The following is a 26,350-nucleotide window of genomic DNA, read 5'->3' as shown; positions in this document are numbered from 1 at the left end:
TTTCCCCATGCGCACACACACCCACATGCACCCCCTCTCTCCCAGCCCAGCAAGCTCCTGATCTTTCTAAAGCTGCATGTCCTCAGCCTTCCCTAATTCACCACACTCTGTCCTTCCTAGCAGTGGCTACAGGTGTAGTCATGTGCCTGGGTACTTATTTGTTTCACATCTTTCTGCCCCACTTGACTGTAAATTCCCTGAGGTCAGGGACCATGTCTCAATGAATAGTTGTTGAGTGACCACACAAACCAAAAACAAACATATGATAGTAAGAAATGTGTCAGTGTGGGCCAGCCCTGCCCAAGGGAGAAGACGCTGATTCTGAAGCCTCATGGCCTGGATCACAGGGTGGTCCCACAACGATCTGGAGGCCATTGGGCGCTCTCCTGCCTCTCAACGGCCCAGTTCTGGCTTCCCCTAATATCACTGTAAGTCCACGAGTCTGGCAGAGCCAGGTTTCACAAACTACTTGTGGAGAAGGACCAGTCGTTTTCTGTTTTCAATTTCCAATTGACCCTGGACCAGTAATTCTGCAAGATCTGAAATGCAGTCACATGTTTGGATGCTGCATCCATGTCAAACAGCCAGCACAGTTCTGAGCTGCACACACCAGTCCCTGCCTTTCTTTCCTCTGGGCCAGTGCGGTCTGTAGACCACAAGTGGGGTAGCTCTAAACAATGGGTTTTACTTAGGAAAGTGACACTAGGTTCACACCTTCCAAGGCTCATGGTGGTGAACAGATTCTCTACAGATAAAGAAGCTCAGAGGCTCAGCCTCCAGGCCCTCGCCCCATACCCTGCCTCACAGCTCCTGAACCCCAGAGCTCCCAACCCATGCCCAGGCCTCATGTCCTGCCCCCTGCCACCACCACTCCCCAGGTGCAGGCAGAAACCTAGTGTGGACACTTGGCCTAAACAGGCAGCACGGGCTTTTCATCACTGAGTCTCCCCAGCAAGTGGCCCAGACCTCGATACAATAAAATGGTTTATACCAGTGCCCCTTCAAGGAACTGCTTTGGGGGTTAAATGTGAAGATGTACATGCAAGTCTTGGCATGGCACCTGGTGCCTAGGAAGTACTCAGTCAAGGTGGCAGGACAAAGAAATCTGGCTTTGGTCTCCCCGTTGCCTATGGTTCGGGTGCATCTGCCCTGCAGAGCCTTGGGCAAATCTTCAAGACTCCAAGACTCAGGATTCTCACAATGTTGTTGGGGGGTTAAGTTACATAAAATCTATGTAGGATGCGCAGAGTAACACCTGGCATATAGTAAGTACTTAGTAAGTGTTTTTGTTACAACTAAATTTTAATAACCCCAAATAGTACATAAAAGCTACTCATACTAGTCAACTTGGCAAAGTCACAGGATATAAGGTCAAAATACAAAAATTGCTTGTATTTCTACACAGCTGGATATTGAAATGACACAATACCATTTACAATAGTGCCAAAAATACAAAACAGGCTGGCCATACACTTAGAAATGGTTAAGATGGTAAATATTATGTTATATGTATTTTGCCACAACCTTTAAATGTTAAAAAAATAAAGAATTAAAAAAATGCCCTGGCTGGTGTAGCTCAGTGGATTGAATGTGGGCCAGTGAACCAGAGGGTCACCGGTTCAAGTCCTGGTTGGGGCACATGCCTGGGTTGCTGGCCAGGTCCCCAGTGTGGGGCACGTGAGACACACCCACACACTGATGTTTCTCTCCCTCTCTTCCTCCTTCTCCCCCCCACTCTAAAAATAAACTAATAAAATCTTTAAAAAATTAACTGTGCAAAAAATATGAAATGAGGATTAAATTGAACAAAATATGTGAAAGACTGTATAAAAACTACATATCACTGCTGAGAGAAATTTTATAAGATGTAAATAAGTGAAAATGTATAAGTGTTCATGGGTCAGAAGATTCAGCATTGTCAGCTCCACAGTTATGACGCAATCCTAACTAAATTCCAGCCAGGCTTTTTGCAGAGACTGACAGGTTGATTCTACAATTTATATAGAAATACCAAAGACCTAGAATAGCCAAAACAATTTTTAAGTGAAGAATAAAGCTGGGAGAACTCAAAGTAATTACTATAAAAACAGCCCTGGCTGTTGCAGGCCTGGTCCCCAGTAGGGGGCGCGCGAGAGGCAACCACACATTGATGTTTCTCTCTTTTAAAAAAAAAATAGAAAAAAAGAAAAAAAGGGGGGAAAATACCAGCCATGGCTAGTGTGGCTCAGTGGATTGAGTGCTGACCTACAGACCAAAGCATTGCCGGTTTGATTCCCAGTCAGGGCACATGTCTGGGTTGGGGGCCAGGCCCCCAGTAGGAGGTATGTGAAAGGCAACCACACGTTGATGTTTCTCTGCTCTTTCTCCCTCCCTTCCCCTCTCTATAAATAAAAACATTAATATAAAAAAGAATTCCTATAAACTATTTTTTTAAAAACTTACTATAAAATTACAGTAACCAAGAGAGTGTGGTATTCACACAAGGATGGCTGTTAAGAAACAGACACACAGCTGCCAAGGTAATTCAACAGCAGAAGGTAACTTCCAACAAAGGAACAACTGGACATCCATAACACTCCATAAAAACATCTGCCACATATGAAGATTGACTCAAAAAGGGTAATTACCTAAATATAAAACCTAAAACTATAAATTCTGCTCTTCAAAAAATACTGGTAAGAAAATGAAAAGACAAGCCACAGACTAGGATAAAGTATTTGCAAAAAACATTATCTGATAAAGACCTTCTATCTAGAATATATAAAGACCTCTCTCACTATTAAGAAAATAAACAAGCCAATGAAGAATTAGTCCAAAAACGTGAACATTTCATCAAAGGAGGTATACAGAGGGCAAATAAGCAAACACATGATGTTCATTCAACATCATCAGCCAGCAGGGAAATGCAAATGAAAACCATGATCCCATACGCTTGGCCCCTAGTGGAACAGCAGACATGGAAATGACTGACAACACCGAGCGACAACAGGAACGTGGAGCCACGAGAGTTTGCACCTTGCTGGTGGAAAGGCAAGATGGGATCGCCATTCATAAAACCAGTTTGATAGTTGCTCCTCGCCATGTAAGTTAAATACACATCTGCCACACAGCCCAGCCACTCCACTCTGAAATTTACCCTGTTAGATAAACGCCCATGTCTACCCAAAGATGTGGACATAGTCTTTCTGAGAACTTCATTCACAAACTCCCCAAGCCGGCAACATCCCAAATGCCCATAAACTGGCCAATGGATAAACTGTGGTAGAGACATAAAGGAGAATGCTGATCAGCAATTAAAAGGAATAGACTACCGATCATGCAGCGAGCGGGATGAACCTTGAAAGGATCGTGCTCTGTGAATGTCAAAGGCGAGGCTGTGTACTGTGTGGCTCCACCTACCTGGCATTCTGGGAGCGGGAGTCACCCAAATCAACACCACCCAGCAAGGGGGTGGGGGAGGGGAGGTGCTGGCCGCAAAGGGAGTACTTTTTCTAAAGATAGACTTTATCTTAATTGTATTAACATGTACTGGGGTGACATTAGTTATAACATTATGTAAGGTGCAAGGGTCGTAGGTGAAGAGTATGTTCATTTTTAGGAGGAACTGCTAAACTGTCTTCCAAAGTGTCTGTACCACCTGCAACGCCACCAGCAACGGCGAGAGGTCCTGCTGCTCCACCTCCTTGCCAGCACTGGGTGTCTGCAGTGTCCTGGGCTCGGGCCATTCCAGTCACTGCGAGTGGCATCTGGTTGTTGTTTTAGTCTGCATTTCCCTGATGACACATGCTGTTGAACATCCTTTCACTTGCCATCTGTACATCTTCTAGGGTCAGGTGTCTGTTCATGTCTTCAGTCCATTTTTTAAAATCAGGCTGTCCATTTTCTTACTGTTGTGTTTCAAGAACTCTTTCTATATCTTGGATAATAGTACTCTTATCAGCTACATCTTTTGCAAATATGTTCTCCTGATCCATGGCTTGTCTTCTCATTCTCCTGAGAATGAGGTTGTCTTCTGACAATGTCGTTTGCAGAACAAAACTTTTTAATTTTAAAGAAGTACATCTTATAAATTATTTTTTATTTTTCAAATACAGTTGATATTTTATTTTACAGTTGAATGTTATTTTATACTAGTTTTAGATGTACAACATAGAGGTAAGACATAATTTACAAAGTGACCTCCCAATAAGTCTAGTACCCACCTGGCACCATATATAGTTATTACAATATTATTGATTATATTCCCTATGCTGTACTTTATGCCCCTATGATACATTATTTCTTTCTTGAATTGTGCCTTTGGTATTATATCTAAGAAGTTATTCCCATACCCAAGGTCATCTAAGTTTTCTCCTATGTTATCTTCTAGGAGTTTTAGAATTTTTTTTTAAGATTTTACTTACTTATTTTTAGAGAGAGAGGAAGGGAGGGAGAAAGAGAGGGAGAGAAACATCAGTGTGTGGTTGCCTCTTGCACACCCCCTACTGGGGACCTGGCCTGCAACCCAAACATGTGCCCTGACTGGGAATTGAACTTGAGACCCTTTGGTCTGCAGGTCAGCATGCAATCCACTGAGCCACACCACACAGGGCAAGTTTTATAGTTTGATTTTTGCATTTAGGTCTATGATCAATTTTGAGTTGATTTTTGTGAAAGGTGTAAGATGTATACGGTTTTTGTATAGATTTTTTTTATGTGGATATATAGTTGTCCCAGCAGCATTTGTTAAAAAGACTATGTTTGCTTCATTGTATTACCTTTGATCCTTGTCACTGATCAGCTGACTATATTTATGTGCGTCTTCATGTGGGCTCTCTGTTCTGTTCCACTGACCTATTTGTTCTGTCACCAATGCCACATAGTCTTAATTTATTAAGACTACTATGTTTCATAGTAGGTCTTGAAGTCAGTTTGCATTAGTCTTCCAACTTTTTTCTCATTCAACATTGTATTGACTATTTGGGGTTTTCTGCCTTTTCACATAAACTTTAAAATACCAATTTGTTGATATCTGCAAAATAACTCACTGGGTTTCTGACTGCATTGAATTGAATCTATAGATCAGGTTGGGAAGAACTGACATCTTCACAATATTGGCTTCCTATCCATGAACATGAAATGTCTCTCCATTTATTTATTATTTGAATTCCTTCATCAGGGTCTTGTAGTTTTCCTCATATAGATCTTGTATGTATTTTGTTAGATTTACATATGAGTATTATGTTTTGGAGGTGCTAATATAAATAGTATTGTTTTTAATCTCAAATCCACTTGTTCATTGCTGGTATATAGGAAAGCAATTGATGTTTATACATTAACCTTGTATCTTGAAGCCTTGCTATAATCACCTATTAATTCCAACATATTTTTCTTACAATTCTCTCAGATTTCTACATAGATGGTCATGTCATGTGCAAATAAAGGTAGTTTTATTTCTTCTTTCACAATCTGTATATTTCTTATTTACTTTTCTTGTCTTATTTTGTTAGCCAGGACTCCCAGTACAGTGTTGAAAAGGAGTGGGGAGAGGGGACATCCTTGCCTTGTTGCTGATCTCAGCAGGAAAACTTCTAGTTTCTCACCATTAAGTATGAAGTTAGCTGTACGTTGTTCGTAGATATTCTTTATTAGACTGAAAGTTTTTTTTATCATCATGGGCATTGGATTTTATCAAATGCCTTTCTGCATATATTGATATGACCACGTGATTTTCTACCTTTGACCTGTTGATGTAGTAGATTACATTAATTGGTTTTCAAATGTTTGATTTGCTAATATTTTGTTGAGGATTTCTACGTCTATGTTCATGACAGATAAGTTGAGAAGTATTCCTTCTATGTCTGTCTTCTGGAAGATATTGTAAAGAATTGTTATCATTTCATTCTTAAATATTTGGTAGAATTCACAAGTAAATCCATCTGTTGCTTTCTGTTTTGGAAAGTTATTTATTATTGGTTTAATTTCTTTAATAGATACAAATGCTCTTTGAGTTACCAAGGGGTTATATCCAGATAAACTAATTATAAGTTGAAAATATTGTAAGTCAAAAATGCATTTTAGCCCTGGCCAGTGTAGCTCAGCTGGTTGGAGCAATGTCCCATAGACCAAAAAGTCATGGGTTCGATTCCCAGTCACAGTATAAGTTGTGGGTTCAGCCCCCAGTCAGGGTGCATATGAAAAGCAACCAACCAATGTTTCTCCCACATAGATGTTTCTTTCCCTCTCTCTTTCCCTCCCTACCCTCTCTCTCTCTAAAAAAAAAAAAAAAAAGCACTTTAATATTACACCGTAGAATAGTGGATCTATCACTCTTGTGATTGTGTGGCTAACTGGGAGCTGTGGCTCACTGCCACAACCCAGCATTACTAGAGAGCATCATGCCACATATTGACCAAAATTTGAAGTATAGTACTCACTAAACATGCATTGCTTTTCTATAGTACAGTAAAAAAATAGGTAAGTCAAACCATTGTAAGTCAGGGACCCTATGTATAGGCCTATTCATATTGTCTATTTATTCTCGTGTGAGTTTAGCTGATTGTGTCTTTCAAGGAATTGGTTCATTTTTATCCAGGATATCAAATCTGTGGGCATAGAGTTGTTCATAGTATTCCTTTATTATTATTGATATTTTAATCTCCACAGGATACAGTGATGTTCCTTCTTTTTTCTCTATTGATTTCTTGTTCCAATTCCATTGATTTTTGCTCTAATTTGTATTATTCTTTTCTTCTACTTACATTGGGTTTAATTTGTTCTTTTTCTAGTTTCCTGAGGTGGACACTTAGATCATTGATTTTAGATCTTTCTCCTTTTTTAACATACACATTCAATGCTACAAACTGCCCTCTAAACACTACTTTTGCTGCATCCCATACATGTTGATAAATTGCATTTTCATTTTTCTTTACTTCTATTTTAAATTTCAGTTACAATCCGTCTTTGACCTGTGTGTTATTTAGAAGTGTGGTGTTTAATCACCAAGTGTTTTTGGATTTTCCTTAATTTGTTAAGGTGTGTATTATGGCCCAGGATGTGATCAGTCTTGGTGAATGTCCCATGCGAGCTTGTGAGGAATGTGTATTCCACTGTTTTCAAACACAGCAGTCTTCATATGCTGGCTATGTCCAGGCGGTGTCATAGAGCTCTGCTATGTCCTTATTTTTCAAGTCTGGCCATTTCTGACAGAGGGGCACTGAAGTCTCCAACTGTAATAGTGGGTTCATCTATTTCTCCTTGCAGTTCTAAAAGTTTCTGCCTCACATATTTTTATGTTCTGTTGTTAGGCACATACATATTAAAGATTGTGCCCTGGTTGATGTGGCTCACTGGACTGAGTGCCTACCTGAAAACCTCAGAGTTACTGGTTCTGTTCCCAGTCAAGGCACATGCCTGGGTTGCAGGCCAGGTCCCCATTTGGGGGGTACATGAGAGGCAACCACACACTGATGTTTCTCTCTCTCTCTTTCTCCCTCCCTTCCCCTCTCTCTAAAAGTAAATATATAAAATCATTTTAAAACTTAAAGATTAAAAAAATATGTTGTTGACTTCTTGGATAATTGACCCATCTATCACTATATAACGTCCTTTCTTATCTCTGGTCATTTTTCTTGGTCTGAAGTCTGTCTTGTCTGAAATTAATGTGGCCACTCTCACTTTCTTTTGACTAGTGTTACCATGGAATACCTTTCTACATCCCGTTCTTCACTTTCAATATGCATGTGTCTCTACATTTAATATGTGTTTATTGTAGACAACATGTATTTGGACCTTGTTATTTTTTTATCCACACCAACAATCTTTACCTTTTAGTTGGTATGTCTAGACCGTTGACATGTAAAGTGGTTATTGACAGAGTTGGGTTACTATCTACTATCTTTGTTACATATCTATTTCTATACGTTGTCCTTGTTATCTGTTCCTATTTCTATCTTCCATTCTTTTTCTACCTTTTGTGGTTTTCACTGAGCATTTTATACAATTCTACTTTCTAGCCTTTCTCAGTTATCAAGAAGCATCTTTCTGGTGGTTGCCCTAGAGTTTGCAATATACATTTACGATTAATTCAAGTCCACTTTCAAATAACAGAATACTGCTTTGCAAGTAATACAAATACCTTACAATAACAAAGTACCCCTGGTTCCTCCCTCCCATCCCTTGTATCATTGAGATTACTAATTTCACTTATACAGAAGTCATAGTTGTTACTAATATTATCTTGACAATATTAAAAATAAAAAAGGTTTTATTTTACTTTCATTTATTTCTTCTATAATGTGCTTCCATTCTTAAGGTAGATTTGATTTTCTAGCCTGTATCATTTTCCTTCTCTCTGAAGAACTTCTTTTAACATTTCTTTCAAGATAGGTCTACTGGCAATAAATTCCCTCAATTTCTGTTTGTCTGGGAAAGTCTTTCTCTCCCCTTCTCTTTTAAACATAATTTCACGGGGTACAGAATTGTAGGTAGTGGGTTTTTACTCTCAACATTTTAAATATTTTACTCTACTTTCTTTTTTTAAGATTTTATTTATTTTTAGAGAGATGGGAAGGGAAGGAGAAAGAGAGGAAGAGAAACATCAATATGTGGTTGTCTCTCACGTGCCCCCATTTGGGGACCTGGACCACAACCCAGGCATGTGCCCTGACTGGGAATTGAACCGGTGGCCCTTTGTTTGCAGGCCCTTGCTGAATCCAGTGAGCTACACCAGCCAGGGCTATTCTACTTTCTTCTTGCTTGCACGGTTTCTCAGAAGTCATATGTAATTCTTATGTTTGTTATAGGTAAGGTGGTTTCCCCCCCCTCTGGCTCGTTTCAAGATTTTTTTCTTTACCTTTGATATTCTACAGTTTGAATATGATATGCTGAGGTGGAGGGTTTTGGTGAGGGCGGGGGTTGCATTCATCCTACTGGTGTTCTCTGCACTTCCTCGATCTGTGGTTTGGTGTCTCACAAAAATTTGGGGGAAATCCTCAGTCATTACTGTGTCAGGAATTTTCTCTGTTTCTTTTTCCCCTTTCTCCTTCTGGTATTCATATTACATACATGTGATACCTTTTTGTAGCTGTCCCGTATTCTTTGATATTTGGTCCCATTTTTTTGTTTTGCAGTGATCTTTCCTTTTGGCTTTTCAGTTTTGGAAGTTTTTACTGAGATATCCTCAAGTTCAGAGATTCTTTCCTCAGCTGTATCAATCAACTTATAAGCTCATCAAAGGCATTTTTCATTTCTGTTAATAGTGTTTTGGGGCTCTAGCATTTCTTTTTTATTCTTTCTCAGAATTTCTATCTCTCTGCCTGCATTATTCATCTGTTCTTATAAGTTGTCTATTTTTTCCATTAGAGTTCTTAACATGTTAAACATAGTTGTTTTAAACTCCTGGTCTGATCATTATAACTTTGCCACGTCTGTTTCTGATGCTTGATTTATCTCCTTAAACTGTGTTTTTTGCCATTTGGTTTGCCTTGTGTGTGTGTGTGTGTGTGTGTGTGTGTGTGTGTGTTTTTGAAGCCTGTACATGCTGCCCCAGGTGAAAGCAACTGCTGTAAACAGGCCTTTAGAAATGTGGTGGGGAGGGGCAGGCGGGGGCGGGGGGCAGTGCTCTGTAGACCTGTGATTAGGTTTCAGTGTTGTCTTTTCTTCTTTGGCCTGATATTAAAGTGTTGTAATGGAGTGCAGCCAGCCGCCACCCCCCCAAAAATAAGAGGAATTTGAAACAGGGTCCAGAATTCAGGGTGTCCAAGAATTATAAAGTATAGGATACACCCACCCCCACAAGTCTGGGAGATGGGACATATGGAGCAGGGCCACTAAGAGTTATTTTGCACATCAACAGTAGGCTAGCTTCATACCTAATATGCAAAAATGGTTATTTAACCTATCTATTAACAGCTGGCTAGCTTTGTGGATATGGTAAGTAGCCATGGCCATGCTTTGAGCCAGGGAGGTGGGAGTGACTTTGTCCCATGATTTAACTGGGGGGCAACTCCCCCTGGTTACAGAGCCTGCATGAAAGCTTGAAGATGGTTCTCTCCATGTCATGAAGCCATGCCTGCCCAGACTTATTACGGCAGCCCAGAAAAGCTGGGAAAATACAGAATGCTGGCAGGTGTAGCCAATTGTGGGAGAAGTTGGAAATAGGGATTTAAAAACCCAGGCGCAGCAGCCATGCGGGTTGGAACCATGCAGTTTTGTAGGCAGAGAGGGGCCTGCCTTAACCATGTGGCTTAGGAAGCAGGAAAATGAGATGCAGGAGTCATGAAGAGCTCTTTTAACAGTTTGGAAGAATGCAAGAAAGACGTTGCAGGAAGGAAAGGGGTGAAAGGACTCTTGTTGATGGGTCATGAGAAGGTGCCATGTAGTTTTGGAGTAAGAACTGGAGACCCCAGTGACACAGCTGATGGTGCTAGGGACCTTGGGAGGCCTACTAGCCAAGCACAGATTACTGGGAAGAACCGGGAGCTGTCTGAGTCACAGACTTCTATTTTTTTCTGAGATACGGTACCCCAGACTGGTCTGATTGTGCAAAGGGGGGAAAGGAGGACTGTGTGTATTTGTGGCTGTTTTAAGGGACTTTGAGACTTTAACAAAGACGTTAAGTTACTACTCTAAATCTATATAACTTTTGAATAAATAGTTGCTTTTCTTTTCATGAAACTCTGGCATTGAGAGCTATAATTCCAATTCTTAAGGGTGGTGAGCAAGGTGAACCTAGTATGGAGGGACCCTGGAGAAGGGGGCAGTCTATTCAGTAACAGTATCTTGTCCCCCCATGTTCTGTTTTGTAACAGTGTCTCTATATTTCTCACAACAAATGTTTTACTGGATGAAAGCTTGGATAAAATAAATGAAATAAACTTATTCTTTAAAATTAAACTTTAGATATTCAAATTTTAATAGTTATTATGTGAATAGTGACCATGTTTTTATTTCAAAATCAGATAATTTAAAAATATTTTTGCATGAAACTGGACAAGAGAATATTCAAGCTATGGATTGGGAGAGCTTTTGGTTTTTGAAAAAGGGAAAAAGAGAAAGCAGTCTAATAAACTATAATGTATCTGGAAAAATTTACATTTCACCAGTCAAAAGGACAGAGGCTTTATGAAAGGAAGCCATCTCCGAAACCTTACTTACCTAAAATGGATGGCTATCCTGACTATAAAAATGTGGGGCTGAGCCTGCTCCCTCTCCAACCAATGAGCTGTTTCTAAAGGCAGTAATGTGAGATGACATGGGTTCAAATCCCAAATCAACTACATACTGCTTGTCAGGCCTTTTGTCAAGTTTCCTTAACCTCCTTTATAAAATGCAGGTATTTACCCTTTTGGGTTTCCATGAAGATTAAATGAATTAATTCATATGACATGTTTAAAACAGTACCTGACTCACATTAATCACTTTTTAAGTGTTAATGCCTATATTATTTTTATTGCTAGGGAACATGTTCCGGCAAATATTTTTCTATTGCATAAACAAGATGACATTTTACAGCGTACCTCATAGATATTGCAGGTTCAGTTCCAGACCACCACAATAAAGCAAGTATCTCAATAAAACAAGTTGTAATCATTTTGCTGGTGAAGGGACATGTCAGTTTGTAAAATATGTAACATCTGTGATGCACAGTAAAATAAACTATGGCTGTAGTCACAAAAAATCAAAGCCCTGATGGATGGGCCTGTCTCAAGTCATAATTTCTTTAAAGTTATTTTTATAGAGAGAGGGGAAGGGAGGGAGAGACAGAGAGAAACATCAACGTGTGGCTGCATCTCATGTGCCCCCTACTGGGAACCTGGCCCACAACCCAGGCATGTGCCCTGACTGGGTATCGGATCAGCAACCCTTTGGTTCACAGGCTGGCAACTCAATCCACTGAGCCACACCAGCCAGGGTTCAAGTCATATCCTGACTTATATCAAAAACAACAAAGACTTTAGAGGTGTAAAGATAAATATGACATTGCTCACTTTCACTGTTTATTAATTATATTACTTTGGACAATCTATTTATTGCCTAAAATGCTTTTTTAAACCATCTATCTACAATGTACTATTTTTTAAAATTTAGGTATAATTGACATACAACATTATATTAATTTCAGGAGTACAACAAAATGATTTGATATTGTATATATTGAGAAATGATCATCACCATAACCTAATTAACATCCATCACAATACAGTTACAATTTTTTCTTGTGAATAAAAACTTTTAAGATCTACTCTCTCAGCAACTTTCAAATATAAAGTACAGCATTATTAACTATAGTCACCATGTTATACATTACATCCATGGGAGTTATTTATTTTATAACTGGAAGTTAGTACTTTTTGAATCCCTTCATCTGTTCCACCCCACCCCCTACCCACCATCTCTGTTAACCACTAGTCACTTCTCTATATCCATGAGCTCGGGTTTTCCTTTTTGACAGTCTTACTGTTTGCACATGTAAGTGAGACCACATGGTGTGTCTTTCTCTATCTGACTTACTTCACTACAAATAATTCACTCACAGTCCATCCCTGTTGTTGCAAATGGCAGGATTTCCTTCATTCTTTTTGTGGGTTTCTATGAATAAATATCCACAACTGGAACTGCTGGGTCCTTTTTTGTTTCTTCTTATAGCCTTTGTTTTAAAGCAGGGGTGTGCAACCTTTTGGAATCTCTGTGCCACATTGCAAGAATAAGAGGTGTCTTGGACCACACACATTAAATACATTGTGACATGTAATCACACACAGGCACACACACACAAAATCTCATAATGTTTAAAGTAAATTTATGATTTTGTGTTGGACCTCATTCATAGCCATCCTGGGCTACATGTGGCCCATGGGGAGCAGGCTGGACACCCCTGTTTTAAAGTCTATTTTGTCTGATATAATACTGCTGCCTCAGCTTATTTTGTCATTTCCATTTGCACAAAATATCTTTCTCCATGTCTTTACTTTTAGTTTCTGTGTGTCTTTTGAACTTTATGTATGGGTCTTATTTTATAATCCATTCAGCCACTGTATGTCTTTTGATTGGAGCATTTAATCAATTTACATTTAAAGTAATTACTGATTGATACGTAGTTGTTGCCATTTTATTATTCATATTTTAAAAATATATTTTATTGATTATGCTATTACAGTTGTCCCATTTTTCCCCTTGACTCCCCTCCACCCTGCACACCTTCTCCCACCCACATTCCCCCCTTTAGTTCATGTCCATGAGTCATACTTATAAGTTCTTTAGCTTCTACATTTCCCAAACTATTGTTACCCTCCCCCTGTCTATTTTCTACCTACCATCTATGCTACTTATTCTCTGTACCTTTCCCCCCTCTTTCCTCCTCCCACTCCCCTGTTGCTAACCCTCCATGTGATCTCCATTTCTGTGGTTCTGTTCCTGTTCCAGTTGTTTGCTTAGTTTGTTTTTGTTTTTGTTTTAGGTGTGGTTGTTAATAATTGTGAGTTTGCTGTCATTTTACTATACATGTTTTTATCTTCTTTTTCTTAGATAAGTCCCTTTAACATTTCATAAAATAAGGGCTTGGTGATGATGAAATCCTTTAACTTGACCTTATCTGAGAAGCACTTTATCTGCCCTTCCATTCTCAATGAAAGCTTTGCTGGATAGAGCAATCTTGGATGTAGGTCCTTGCCTTTCATGACTTGGAATACTTCTTTCCAGCCCCTTCTTGCCTGAAAAGTCTCTTTTGAGAAATCAGCTGACAGTCTGATGGGAACTCCTTTGTAGGTAACTGTCCCCTTTTCTCTTGCTGCTTTTAAGATTCTCTCTTTATCTGGACTTCCAGCCAAGATGGAGGCATAGGTAGTCCCACTGTGCCTCCTCGTGCAACCAAAACTAAGGACGACAAAAATTTAGAAACAAAAAACAACCAGAACAGAGAGAAATGAACCGAACGGAAGTCTGACAACCATTCATCCAGGCCGGTAAGGAGGGGCGGAGTTGGAGGCCTACAGAGAGGGGTCGAGGGGCCCCGGCAGGAAAAAGCGGTGGATGGCAGATGCGGGTGTGCAGGGTGCAGGCAGCAGTTGGCTGACCCCAGAAGCGCATGAGCAGCTGACGGACCGGTGGCAGACCCTGGGCGTAAAAAGCAATGAGCAGACCCAGTGAGGCGCGCAAGGCAGCTGGCTATCCACAGCCACACATTCAAGCGCAGACAAACTAAGTGAAAATGGGCAGCGACACAGACTGCACAACCCAGAGACCCAGCGCCGGGAAACAAGGACAAGCCTAAAGGCACTGACTGAAAACACCTGTGAGAGTTGAGGTCAGGAGATTCTTTCAGCCTCACAGGAGGCTCCTTGGGGAGACTCACAGAGTCCGAGAGAGTGCACAAGCCCACCCGCCCGGGAGCCAGCACTAGAAGGGCCCAATTTGCTTGTGGGAAGCAGCAAAGGGGACTGAAGTCCTAGAGAGAGCAGAGCAGGCACCATTGTTCCCTCTCGGACCCCGTCCCCACATACAACGTCACAACCCAGTGACTGAGGTGCCCCACCCTGGTGAACACCTAAGGCTCCGCCCCTCATACATAACAGGCATGACCAGACCAAAGGAAAAGAAAATAAAATAAAAAAGATGGTTCAAACAGAATTAAAAGCCCCAGAGCCATTTGTTTTAAGTGACCGAGAGATAGCCAACCTATCAGATGCACAGTTCAAAGCAATGGTGATCAGGATGCTCACAGAATTGGTTGAATTTGGTCATAAATTAGATGAACAAATGCAGGCTATGATAAGAGAAATGAAGGAAAATGCACAGGGAACCAACAGTGATGGAAAGGAAACTGGGTTTCAAATCAATGGAGGGGACCAGAAGGAAGAAAGGAACAACCAAACAGAAAAGAATGAACAAATAAGAATTTTTAAAAAAATGAGGAGAGGCTTAGGAACCTCCAGGACATCTTTAAACGTTCCAACATCTGAATTATAGGGGTACCAGAAGGGGAAGAGGAAAAACAAGTGGAAAAGTTATTTGAACAAATAATAAAGGAGAACTTCCCCAATCTGGCAAGGGAATAGACTTCCAGGAAGTCCAGGAAGCCCAGAGAGTCACAAAGAGGTTGGACCCAAGGAGGAACATGGCAAGGCACATCATAATTACATTACCCAAGGTAAAAGTGAACGAGAGAATTCTAGAAGCAGCAAGAGATAAGGGGACAGTCACCTACAAAGGAGTTCCCATCAGACTGTCAGCTGATTTCTCAAAAGAGACCTTACAGGCAAGAAGGGGCTGGAAAGAAGTATTCCAAGTCATGAAAGGCAAGGACCTACATCCCAGATTGCTCTATCCAGCAAAGCTTTCATTGAGAATGGAAGGGCAGATAAAATGCTTCTCAGATAAGACCAAATTAAAGGATTTCATCATCACCAAACCCTTATTATATGAAATTTTAAAGGGACTTATCTAAGAAAAAGAAGATAAAAAATATTAACAGTAAAAAAAGACATCAAACTCGAAGTTAGTAACAACCATACTAAAACAAAAGCAAACTAAGCAAACAATAAGAACAGGAACAGAACCACAGAAATGGAGATCACATGGAGGGTTAGCAACAGGGAAGTGGGAGGAGGAGAGAGGGGGAAAAGATATAGAGAATAAGTAGCATAGACAATAGGTAGAAAATAGATGGGGGAGGGTAAGAATAGTATGGGAAATGTAGAAGCTAAAGAACTTATGACACATGGACATGAACTAAAGGGGGGGAATGTGGGTGGGGGGCTGGGCAGGGGGTGAAGGGGAGTAAAGGGGGATAATGAGACAACTGTAATAGCATAATCAATAAAATATATTTAAAAAGATTCTTTATCTTTAATCTTGGCTAAGGTAATTATGATGTGCCTTGGTGTGTTCCTCCTTGGGTCCAGCTTCTTTGGGACTGTCTGAGCTTCCTGGACTTCCTGGAAGTCTATTTCCTTTGCCAGATTGGGGAAGTTCTCCTTTATTATTTGTTCAAATAACTTTCCCTCTTGTTGCTCTTCCTCTTCTTCTTCTGGTACCCCTATAATTCGGATGTTTGAACATTTAAAGATGTCCTGGAGGTTCCTAAGCCTCTCCTCATTTTAAAAAAAATTCTTATTTGTTCATTCTTTTCTGTTTGGTTGTTTCTGTCTTCCTTCTGGTCCACTTCATTGATCTGAGACCCAGTTTCCTTTCCATCACTTGGTTCCCTGTGCATTTTCCTTCATTTCACTTAGCGTAGCCGTCATTTTTATCTAATTTGCGACCAAATTCAACCAATTCTGTGAGCATCCTGATCACCATTGCTTTGAACTGTGCATCTGATGGGTTGACTATCTCTCAGTCACTTAGCTGTATTTTTTCTGGAGCTTTGATTTGGTCATTTGGGCCTTTTTTTTTTTTTTTTTTTTGTCTTGATGCACCTGTTACATAGTAAGGGGTGGAGCCTTAGGTGTTCACCTGGGTGGGGCAACCCAGTTGCTGTGTTATGATGCTGTACGTGGGGCCAGGGTCTGAGAGGGAACAATGGTGCTTTCTGTGCTCTCTGCCGGATTTCAGTCGCTTCCCCCACTTCTCTCAAGCAAATTGGGCCCTTCTGGTGCTGATTTCCTGGTGGGTGGGTTTGTGTATGTTCTAAGACCCTATGGGTCTATCCAACAAACTCTCCTGTGAGGCTGTGAGTTTCTCCTAGCACATCGACCCCCACAGGTGTTTTCAATTGGTGGTTTGAGGCTTTATTTCTCTGCACTGGGACCCTGGCTTGCGAGGTCTATCTCGCTCCCCAGTTTGGCCTGGTTTATCTGTGCACAAATGTGGGATCACTTGGTCTGCCAGCCGCCTTGTGTGCCACGCTGTGCTCCACAATGCACAGTCTTGCTTGGTCCGCCTGCTAACATCTTGCACGCCCAGAGTCCACCAGTCACCACTTTGCCACAACCCCTCTCCACTCAGCTGCCTGATTCCACCTTCCTACTGGTCTAGATGAATATGTCTACTTTAACTCCTTGGTTGTCAGACTTCCATACAGTTCAATTTTCTGTCAGTTCTGGTTGTTATTTTGTTTCTAAATTGTTTTTATTTTGGTTGTGTAAGGATTCACAGTGTGTCTACCTATGCTTCCATCTTGGCCAGAAGTATTATTCATCTTTTTTATTGTTTTTTTCTTATTCTTAAAGAAGAACCTTTAACATTTCTTATAATCCTGGTTTTGGGGGTGTGAATTCATTTAGCTTTTCCTTGTCTGGGAAGCTCTTTATCTGTCCTTTGTTTTTAAACGATAGCTTTGCTGGGTAGAGTATTCTTAGTTGTAAGTCCTTGGTTTTCATCAATTTGAATATTTCTTGCCAATTTCTTCTGGCCTACAAACTTACTGTTGAGAAATCAGCTGACAATTTTATGGGAGCTCCCTTGCAGATAATTAACTGCTTTTCTCTTGCTGCTTTTAAGATTTTCTCTTCATCTTTAACCTTTTGCATTTTAATTATGAAGTGTCTTGGTGTGGTCCTCTTTGGGTTCATCTTCTTTGGGACTCTGTGCTTCCTGGACTTATATGATATTTCCTTTGCCAAATTAGGAAAGTTTTCAGTTATTAATTTTTTCAATAGGTTCTCAATCCCCTGCACTTTCTCTTCTCCTTTTGGTACCCCTGTGATGAAATGTTGGCATGCATAGTGTTGTCCCAGAGGCACCTCAAACTATCTTCATTTTTGGATTCTCTTTTCTGTTGTTCTGATTGGATGTTTTCTGCTACTTTATTTTCCAGATTCCTGATTTAATCCTCTGCTTCATCTAATCTACTATTGATTCCCTTGAGTGCATTCTTCATTTCAGTTACTGTATTCTTCATTTCTGAGTGGTTCTTTTTGTTTCCTATCTCCATTTTTATGTTTCCTATGTCTTTGTGGAAGTTCTCAATGAGATCATCTCTTCTTCCTCTAAGTTCTTTGAGTATCCTTTTAACCAGTGTTTTGAACTCTGCTTCTGGTAGATTGTTGTCTCCATTTTGTTTTTTTTCTGAAGTTTTGATCTGTTTTCATTTGAAACATGTTTCTTTGTCTGCTCATTTTGGCTGCATCCCTGTGTTTGTTTCTATGCATTAGGTAGAGCTGCTATGTCTCCCAGTATTGGCAGAGTGGCCTTATGTAGTTGGTGTCCTGTTGTGCCCTGTGACACAGTCTCTTAATCTTAAGACAGTGCTCTAGGGCTGTCCCTTGTGTGGGTTGTGTGTGCCCTCCTGTTATAGTGGAACCTTGACTGCTGTTGTCACATCAGTGGGCAAGACCCACCCTCAGGCTGATTGGCTGTGAGGACTGGCAGTGACTACAGTGGAGGAGCTGTTGTGCAGGGGCTGATCCTGTGAGGCAGAATTTGCTTTGGTGGGGCTCTGGTGCCTCCAAGTCCTCCCTTAGGATGTGTCATTTATGAAGGTGGTTGGGTGTTGCTCAGAAGTGGCTACAGTCTCTTGCATACCTTCCTGGAGTGGACTGAAGCTGGCCATCAGATGTGCTGATTGTGGGGTCTCTTGGGAGAAGCCCTGATGCAGGCCAAGGTTAGTCGTTGCTTGTGTTCTGCCCGGGGCCCCTTGGTATGAGCTACAAATGATCTAAAGATAACTGTCACTTGCGCTAGGCTTGGAGGTGCCTGGGAGAGGCCAGCTGCCACTAGTGCTGGCCTTGGAGCTACTTAGTAAGAGGAACACGGCAAGCTGAGGCCAGATACTGCTTGTTTGGGATTTGTGAACCTTTGAGAGATTTTAGGAGAGTGCACAGCACAAACCAAGACAGGTCATTTGTATGGAAAAGCCACTGGAAGTGGCTGGAGTGAGTCTCCAAGTCTGGTGGAACGGGGGTCTCAGGGAATCACCAGGGTCTGGCAAACAGTGATAGCCAGATGGATGGAGTTTCAGATACGGCACCTGAGCCTGCAGGCTGAGTAGGGAAAAGGCTCAACAAAGAAACAATAGCCTCTGCCAGCACTTTGTTTGGGAGAAAGCTGCTCCTCTAGCCCTTACTCTAAAGCCAGACAATTCAGTTCCTCCCCTTATGTTCTTTGCATACTGCTCCTCCAGCCCTGGAACTCAAAGACAGTGAGGCTAACAGTGATTGAGTCCATGCATGGGGCCTTTAAGAGGAATGCTTGAGACTCTAGAAGCCCTCTGTCTCACCTGAATGGAATACCCTCGGGCCACAATCTCCACTGGTTTTTATAGCCAGAAGTCACAGAACTTCTCTTCAATGCACTGGAACCCTGGGATGGTGAGCCTATTGTGGAGGTGAGACCCATCACTCCTATGAGTGGACCTCCACAACCAAGAAACCCCTCCCAGTTGTCAACTGCCACATGGGTGTGGGAACTTCCAGTTCTGCATCTCTGCCCCTCCTACCAGTCTTGATGTGGCTTTTTCTGTACATCCTTAGTTAAAGGATTTCTGCTCAGCTAGATTTCAGGTGGTTCTCAATGATGACTGTTCTGTAGTTTAGTTTTAATTTTAATGTGGTTGTGGGAGGAGGTGAGCATAGTGTCTACCTCCTCTGTCATCTTGACTGAAAGTCATATATATATATATGATATATATATATATATCATATATATATAAAAGATATATATATATCTTTTCAAGTCAATGCTTTTGTTTTCTCTGGTTAAAAACACAGAAGTGGAATTGCTGGATCACAGGTAGTACTATTTTTAATTTTTTTGAGGAAACTCCATACTACTTTCCACAGTGGCTGTACCAGTCTGCATTCCCATCAACAGTGCACAGGGGTTCCCTTTTCTCCACACCCTCACCAGCACTTGTTTGTTGATTTACTGATGATTGATTAGTGATGTTGAGCATCTTTTCATAGGTCTTTTGGCCATCTATACATCCTCTTTGGAGAAATGTCTATTTAGAACTTCTGAGCCTATGCTTCTTGTCTGTGAACTCCAGGAGTGCCTCTCAGGGGGCAGCAGGGTGGGGAGGGGCTCCTTCCTTCAGTGGATGGGTGACTAGGGGGCTGAAGTGGAGTGTTTCCCTTCCCCCAGGTCATTCAGGCTATGTTAAGACAGTTCCCCTTTGAGGGAAGGCCTTGTTAAGAATAGAACATTGCCCTGGCTGGTGTAGCACAGTGGTTTGGGCTCAGGTTCTGAACCAAAGGGTTGCCAGTTCAATTCCCAGTCAGAGCACATGCCTGGGTTATGGGCCAGATCCCCAGTAGGGGGCGCATGAGAGGCAACCACGCATTGATCTTTCTCCCCCTCTCTTTCTACTTCTCTTCCCCTCTCTCTAAAAATGAATAAATAAAAGAACAGAACACTCGAGCATGTCTCAAAATAGTTACTTTTTTCCTGCCCCTACAAGAACTTAGGTTCAAAACTTAGCTCCTTTTTTTTTTCTGAGCTTCTGGGAGTCGTGTAAAGCTCTTGAAGGTAAAATTCACAAAAGTGTGGGGGCTCTGGTGACTGGGCCTGCAAGGGATGCTTTGGCCTGACTGTGATGGTGATTATTTGTTAAGGACCTCAACTATATTGAGTTTACATTACATCTTAATAAATTAGAAGCAAAAAAAATTATAAGAAGGGCAATTTTTAAAGACCTTTGAGTATTCTGCCAAATTATCAACCAGAAGGATTTTATTAGTTTCTTTCTACCAGCCATATCTGAAAATGCTGGTTTTTATAAACCTTTACCAACACTAGTTATTATAATTTCAAATTATTATGATTCTAATAATTATCATTCTAATAGAAAAAATCATTTCAACTTTCACTTCTTTACTAACAAAGTTAAGTAATCTATGCTTACGTTGACTGTGTTTTTTGCTTTTGGAAAACTTTATACTAGCATCCATAGTGCCTATTTCTATTGTGCGTTCACTACTTCTCAAGGGTTTAACAAGTCACTGCCATGGTGACTGTCCTGTGGGCTTTTGTCACTGTCTTGGTTTAGGTCCTCATTATAGTCTATCTGCATCACTGCAGCCGTCTCTGTGTGGTCTCCAGGCTGGGAGTGAAGTCCACCAAGTGACTGGCCATGCTGCTGCAGGGAGCTTCCAGAAACACCAACACGATTTTTGACCACTTTGCTTAAACACCCCTCAGAGGCCTCGCAGTGCCTGTGGCAGTGAAGTGCAAACTCCTGATTACTAAAGGCCCTGCCTGCTTATTCAGCTTATCTCCAGCCTACCCGTCTTATACCACCCCACCCTCCAAGCTCCCCCTTATGCCCCTTTGTGTTTGCACTGCTGTTTGCAATACTCAGAACTCACTCCCTGCACTCCTTCGCCTGCTCATTCCCATGGGTGACTCATTGCTACTTTCCCCAAGAATGAGCCATGGCTTCCTCCTCCTGTGTGACCACAGAGGTTGTGACGTGGAGTGACAACCCACTGTCTGCCTGCCAAGCTGTCATCAGCTCCGAAAACAGAGATGGGCATCTTTTTAAGTGTTATAGCAGGTGCTTGGGAACTGTTTGCTGAATGAATGAATTCATTACTTCCTTAAATTCAAACACAGCACAGCCTACATTTTATATTTGAGGTTAAATGAAAAGGTTCAATTCTGGGGTAGAAAGAAACATAGCAGAAGGTTAACAGCATTGCTGTATCTCGGTACGAGGATCAAAGAGCTGGGGTTTTGGTTTTTTCCTTCATTTTAATCAAGGCATCCACTGTCACTGCACCCCTTCCTCTGGGAACAGCACCTGAATTGTCTTCTGTGAAGCCACCTCATCCTTAACAGGGCCCTCAGGAGGCCCACCCACCCATTGCCACAGGCCAGGTGTGGTCCCTGAGCTTGGCTGGTAAGCTCTTTCTCCTAGAACGTGGCTTGGGCATGGAAACGCATGGGTGGAGACTGGCTGGAGCTGCAGCCCTGCGGCCCAGGTGCTGAGGAGGCCATCTGTGGCTCTGGCTCCCACACAGCTGGTCCAAGGCCTGCTTCCTTCAACTTTCCTTTGATTCTCTGGGCAATCCAGCATCCTTCTAATAAAGGAAGGATGCTGGTTTTGTTTTAAGTTGGCTCGGTGCTGTTGATATTGCTTGTGACAAAAGAGTCCTAACTGGTACCCTCTTCTCACACAGCCACTGTGCTCTGAATCTTCAACAGTGAGCACCCTGTGGGCAGGAGAGGCTAAGGGTGGGGCTACGAGACACAAAGACCTGGGCCCAGCACCACTGACTCAGTAGGAAAGCCGCTGCCCCTCATTCTGCCTCTGTCTCCATCTGGCAGATCAGAAGAATGCCGTTGACCCTTGAACTGTGTGGGTTTGCACAGGTCCACTTACATGCGGATTCTCTGCACTGAACACCTGCCCTGGTTTTGATCTGCAGCTGTGAGTGTGTGGGTAAAAAGGGCCAACTGTATGCTCTATGCCATTTTATATGGGGACTTGAGCATCTGTGGATTTTGATATCCACAGTGGGGCAGGAGGCATCCTGGAACCCATCCACTTCAGGTGCGAAGGGACAGCTTAAGTTTAGGGAGTCAAAAGTTATATGCAAATTTTTGGCTGTGGGGGTAGGGACTTGGTGCTCCTTATCCCCATGTTTGCCAAGGGTCAACTGCATTTCTGTTTCACAGGGAGATGCTGTAAGCCCTAAAGAGATTACTGCCAGTACAGCACCTGCCACAGTAAAAATGCTGAGCAACTCTGAATGCTGTGGCTCAGTTGGTTGGGTGATGTCTTGCATAGTGAAAGGTCCCAGGTTTGGTCCCCTGTCAGGGCAGGTGCCAGAGGCAATTGATCCATGTTTCTCTCTCACATGGATGTTTCTCACCCTCTCTCTCTTCTTCCTTCCCCTCTCTCTAAAAGTACATAAATAAAATCTTTTTAAAAAATAAAATAAAAGCACTAACTAAATGGTAAACATTATTACTGAAAGATGTTTGATAACTCTGTTGAACAAATAACTCTATTGATCCAACAACAAATACTGAGTGCTTACCACATGGCAGGACCTGTGCTAGGCACTGGGATCAGTAGTAAGCAAGAGTCATAGTCCCTGCCCTCATGGATTTTGCAGTTTAGTGGATGAGACAAACAGATGACAAGACATAGATGAAGAAATAAATCCATTTCAAACATGGAAAGTGTTATACAGGAAACAAAGGTCTGAGAGGTGGAACAACAAGGTGGAGGAAGAATGTATTTTAAATATGGTCAGATGCTGTGGGGAAGCTGCTGGGCTGAGGCCCAGTGAATGAAGAGGAAGAAACCAAGCAGGCAGAGGCCAGCATGTGCAAGGGCAGGAAGCAAGAACGCACTGCATGCTTAGAAGTGGAGGAGCACAAAGCATCATGAAGGGAGAGGACAGGACTCTGGGATGGGTGGGAGGGGTGGTGAGGCAGGGCCTTATAGGTCATGGAGAGTGTGTGTGTGTGTGTGTGTGTGTGTATCGTATGTATACACTTCCTTTAATCCTATTTTAAGTGCAGTGGGAAACCATTAAAATGTTTTAAAGTAGGAGGCTGACATGATCTGCTTGTGAAGACCTCCTGTGGCTCTACGTGGGACTGAAACGAAGGCAGTTCAGGAGGCTCTCTCAGTTCTGGAAAGAAATGCTGAGGTGGTGGCAATAAGGAGAGGGAGAAGCAGACAGATGCCAAATATCAGAAACGGGCAACAGGAACTATGACTTGTCAACGTGCTAGAGGTGAGGGGTCAGAGGGTGTCACCCGGACAGCCCCCACTTCTAGCCTGGGAGGAGCGGGATGGGAAGGACAGCACCAGGGATGGATATGGCAGGGCTGAGCTGCCTGGAATTCAGAGGACAGTCCTGGGCTGAGGCTACACAGGGTAGATGGCAGGCATACAGATGATACTTAAATCCATGGGAATGGGTGACTGACAGCCATCTTGTCAATCTTACACCAATAAGCACTAGATAAGTATCCCGACCTCCAGTACAAGCCCTACTGAAACAGTTACTCTAGCCCAGCAGTTCTCAAAATTAAGAATGTACCTGGTAGGCTTGCTTAAATACACTCAGCTGCTCCCAGAGATTCTAATTCAGAAGGTTGCAGGGGTGTCCAACCTTTTGGTGTCTCTGGGCCACACTGGAAGAACTGTCTTGGGCCACACATTAAATACATTCTGACACGTAACCACAAAAAAAAATCTCATAATGTTTTAAGTAAATTTAGTTTTGTGTTGGGTGACACTCACAGTCACCCTGAACCACATGTGGCCCGAGGGCTGCAGGTTGGACACCCCTGGTCTAGGGAGAGACCAGAAAACACCCACTTCTATTAAAGTGTCCTGGGTGTGCAGACCCTGCTGGCCTGGCGGCCTGACTTTGGGTCACTGCTCTACTGCAAATAGTGGACCTGGCCCTCAGTCCTAACTCCACACTTAGTGACTCTGGGGAAGTTATTAACTCCCCTGAGTTTAACTGAATTCATGTTTCTCACATGTTCTAAGGGTATAAGGATAACCATGGAGTGGGGTGCTGTGAGTATGCAATGAAATGGCGGGGGCCGAGCACTGTACATGACACCACAATAATTGCTCGGTAAGTGTGAGTTCCCAGTCCACTGAAAGCACAGAGAAGTCACCCAGTGCTGGCTGACTATATACATTTTGCTTCTAATACTGAATTGGAGAGAAGAGAGGCAATGTGAAGACACTCAGGAGAACTCCTGCTGAAGGGCTGAGCCAAGCCATTGACCAGGGAGGCCCTGGGCTTGGCAAGGGCTGCTTGAACTTCCTCAGGAGGGGCCAGGCCCTGGACCCAGCTCTGGTGTGAGCACCCACCTCCTGGACAACAGACCTTCCCTCTGGTCTGGTCAACCACAGGTTCTCAATTTCCAGAAAAGTTTCACTTTCATGCAATTCTAATATTTTCAAAAAGAAGACAATGAGTATGTAGCAAAATTCAACTATTTCACCTTTGTAAGACTTTTTGTGTAAATAAATTCGTACGTTCTAACGTGAATTTGGGTTGCCTCCAGTCCTTCCACAGACATTTTCTCCCCTTGTCCCATCCTTCACAAATGACACTGCACTGAAATGGGGACAGTCACCCTCTCCAGAGAGCCTGTCACATTCACTGGACTCCATCCAGACAAGGTAGCAGAATTTTGGACTGGCACTAGGGAAGGTTGTCAGGGAAGGAGACCCTGGCACAGAAACAGGAGGAATCGATGGGAGAGGAGGCAGAAACAAATTCACCACAGCCGGCGGCAGCTGTGTGGGGGTTCAGTGCCCTTCTTGCTAGGCATGTGGAGAGCCAGCACCCCTTACCTATGACCCATGGGGTAAAGTGAGAAGAGCAAAGCACCAAACCCTCTGCAAGCAAGCGCACAGCTCACCTTCTCATAGGGACAGTACTTGTACCTCTTGATGGGGCTCGTGCAGATGAAGACATCAGTGCTGTGGGAGAGGAAGGACAGTAAGCCTGGGAGCCACATCCGGGCCCTCACCCTGCCCTCTGATTTGCTACACCATGCCCACCCACCACCTGGAAGGCATCAACCCACTACTTAGGGCAGCCATATGGGACCCCACTCCCAGCCCAGGCTACCAGCTCAGGGGTGGGCATTTGACTTATAGCAATTCTGAACGGCCAGACACAAAAATTAGTGGGGCTAATTGGATGCCCAGCCTGGGATCTAAACAGAAAAGTACTGAGACAGAAGCATTTATAAGAGAGGGATTCAAATAATGCAGAGCAGGTTATTGAGGGAGAAAGAAACCCTGAGGATGGTCTGTGTCCAACCAAGCCTGCTGGCAGGGGAAGCAGTGGGGAAGAGCCCTGACCCACCTGGCTAATACCCCGACACTGGAAGTCCCGTTAAGACAGATGTGGCTCTGCTGAGGCACCTCTTCCCTGATCTGTGTTTCCATATTCAATGTGGGAGCTAACCTTGAAGGGCCGCCCAGGAGCCCGCTTCTCCCCACAGCCCCAAGGGCCCCAGTCACTCAACAACACAGGCCTGTGGGCCCAACGGTCTCATAAAGCCAGCGCGGCCTCTGGGACAACTGGCTCATCAACACAAGCCTGTGAAGATTCTCCTCATTCCTTTTCTCATTGGTAAATTAGTCCTATGAGAATCATCAGAAAGCATGTGCCTGTGACAACCTTGCTGCCCAGCCCCACACCGCTGCATCAGTCCCCTGGACCTGTGGCCTCTCCTTGACATGCTCCCACCTCCTGCCTGCACTGAAGCCTGGCCTCCCGGGAATGCTGGCTGCCCACATGAGCTCGGAGGGGAGAATCCCAAGCCTCTAACCAGGGCTTGGTCTCTCTAGTGACCAACCCCACCCAGGAGCCACCCATAGTCACCCCATTAAAATAAGAGATGCTCCTTATGCTCTTGTCACTCAGGAAGTCACAAGGTTTTTAGAAGTCTGTGCCAGACACCAGGAACAGAGACCAATATATACTGTCTAATA

At 42.8% G+C, this 26,350-nt stretch overlaps 1 protein-coding gene across 2 annotated transcripts in view; it reads right to left on the bottom strand.

Moving 5' to 3' along the window:
- The window catches only part of NT5M (5',3'-nucleotidase, mitochondrial), a 45,968-nt gene that overhangs the window by 5,548 nt on the left and 14,070 nt on the right, over window positions 1–26,350 (bottom strand). For both annotated transcript variants that reach the window (XM_036032849.1, XM_028534552.2), the window contains exon 3: window positions 25,267–25,327. In XM_036032849.1, the coding sequence (XP_035888742.1) occupies window positions 25,267–25,327 (61 nt within the window). The remainder of the gene's footprint in view (window positions 1–25,266; window positions 25,328–26,350) is intronic.

Source organism: Phyllostomus discolor, chromosome 8 (assembly GCF_004126475.2).
Source record: "Phyllostomus discolor isolate MPI-MPIP mPhyDis1 chromosome 8, mPhyDis1.pri.v3, whole genome shotgun sequence".
In the NCBI taxonomy this organism is placed as follows: Eukaryota; Metazoa; Chordata; class Mammalia; order Chiroptera; family Phyllostomidae; genus Phyllostomus; species Phyllostomus discolor.
The sequence above is the reverse complement of the archived record's forward strand: the minus strand, read 5'-3'. Positions and strand labels throughout refer to the sequence as shown.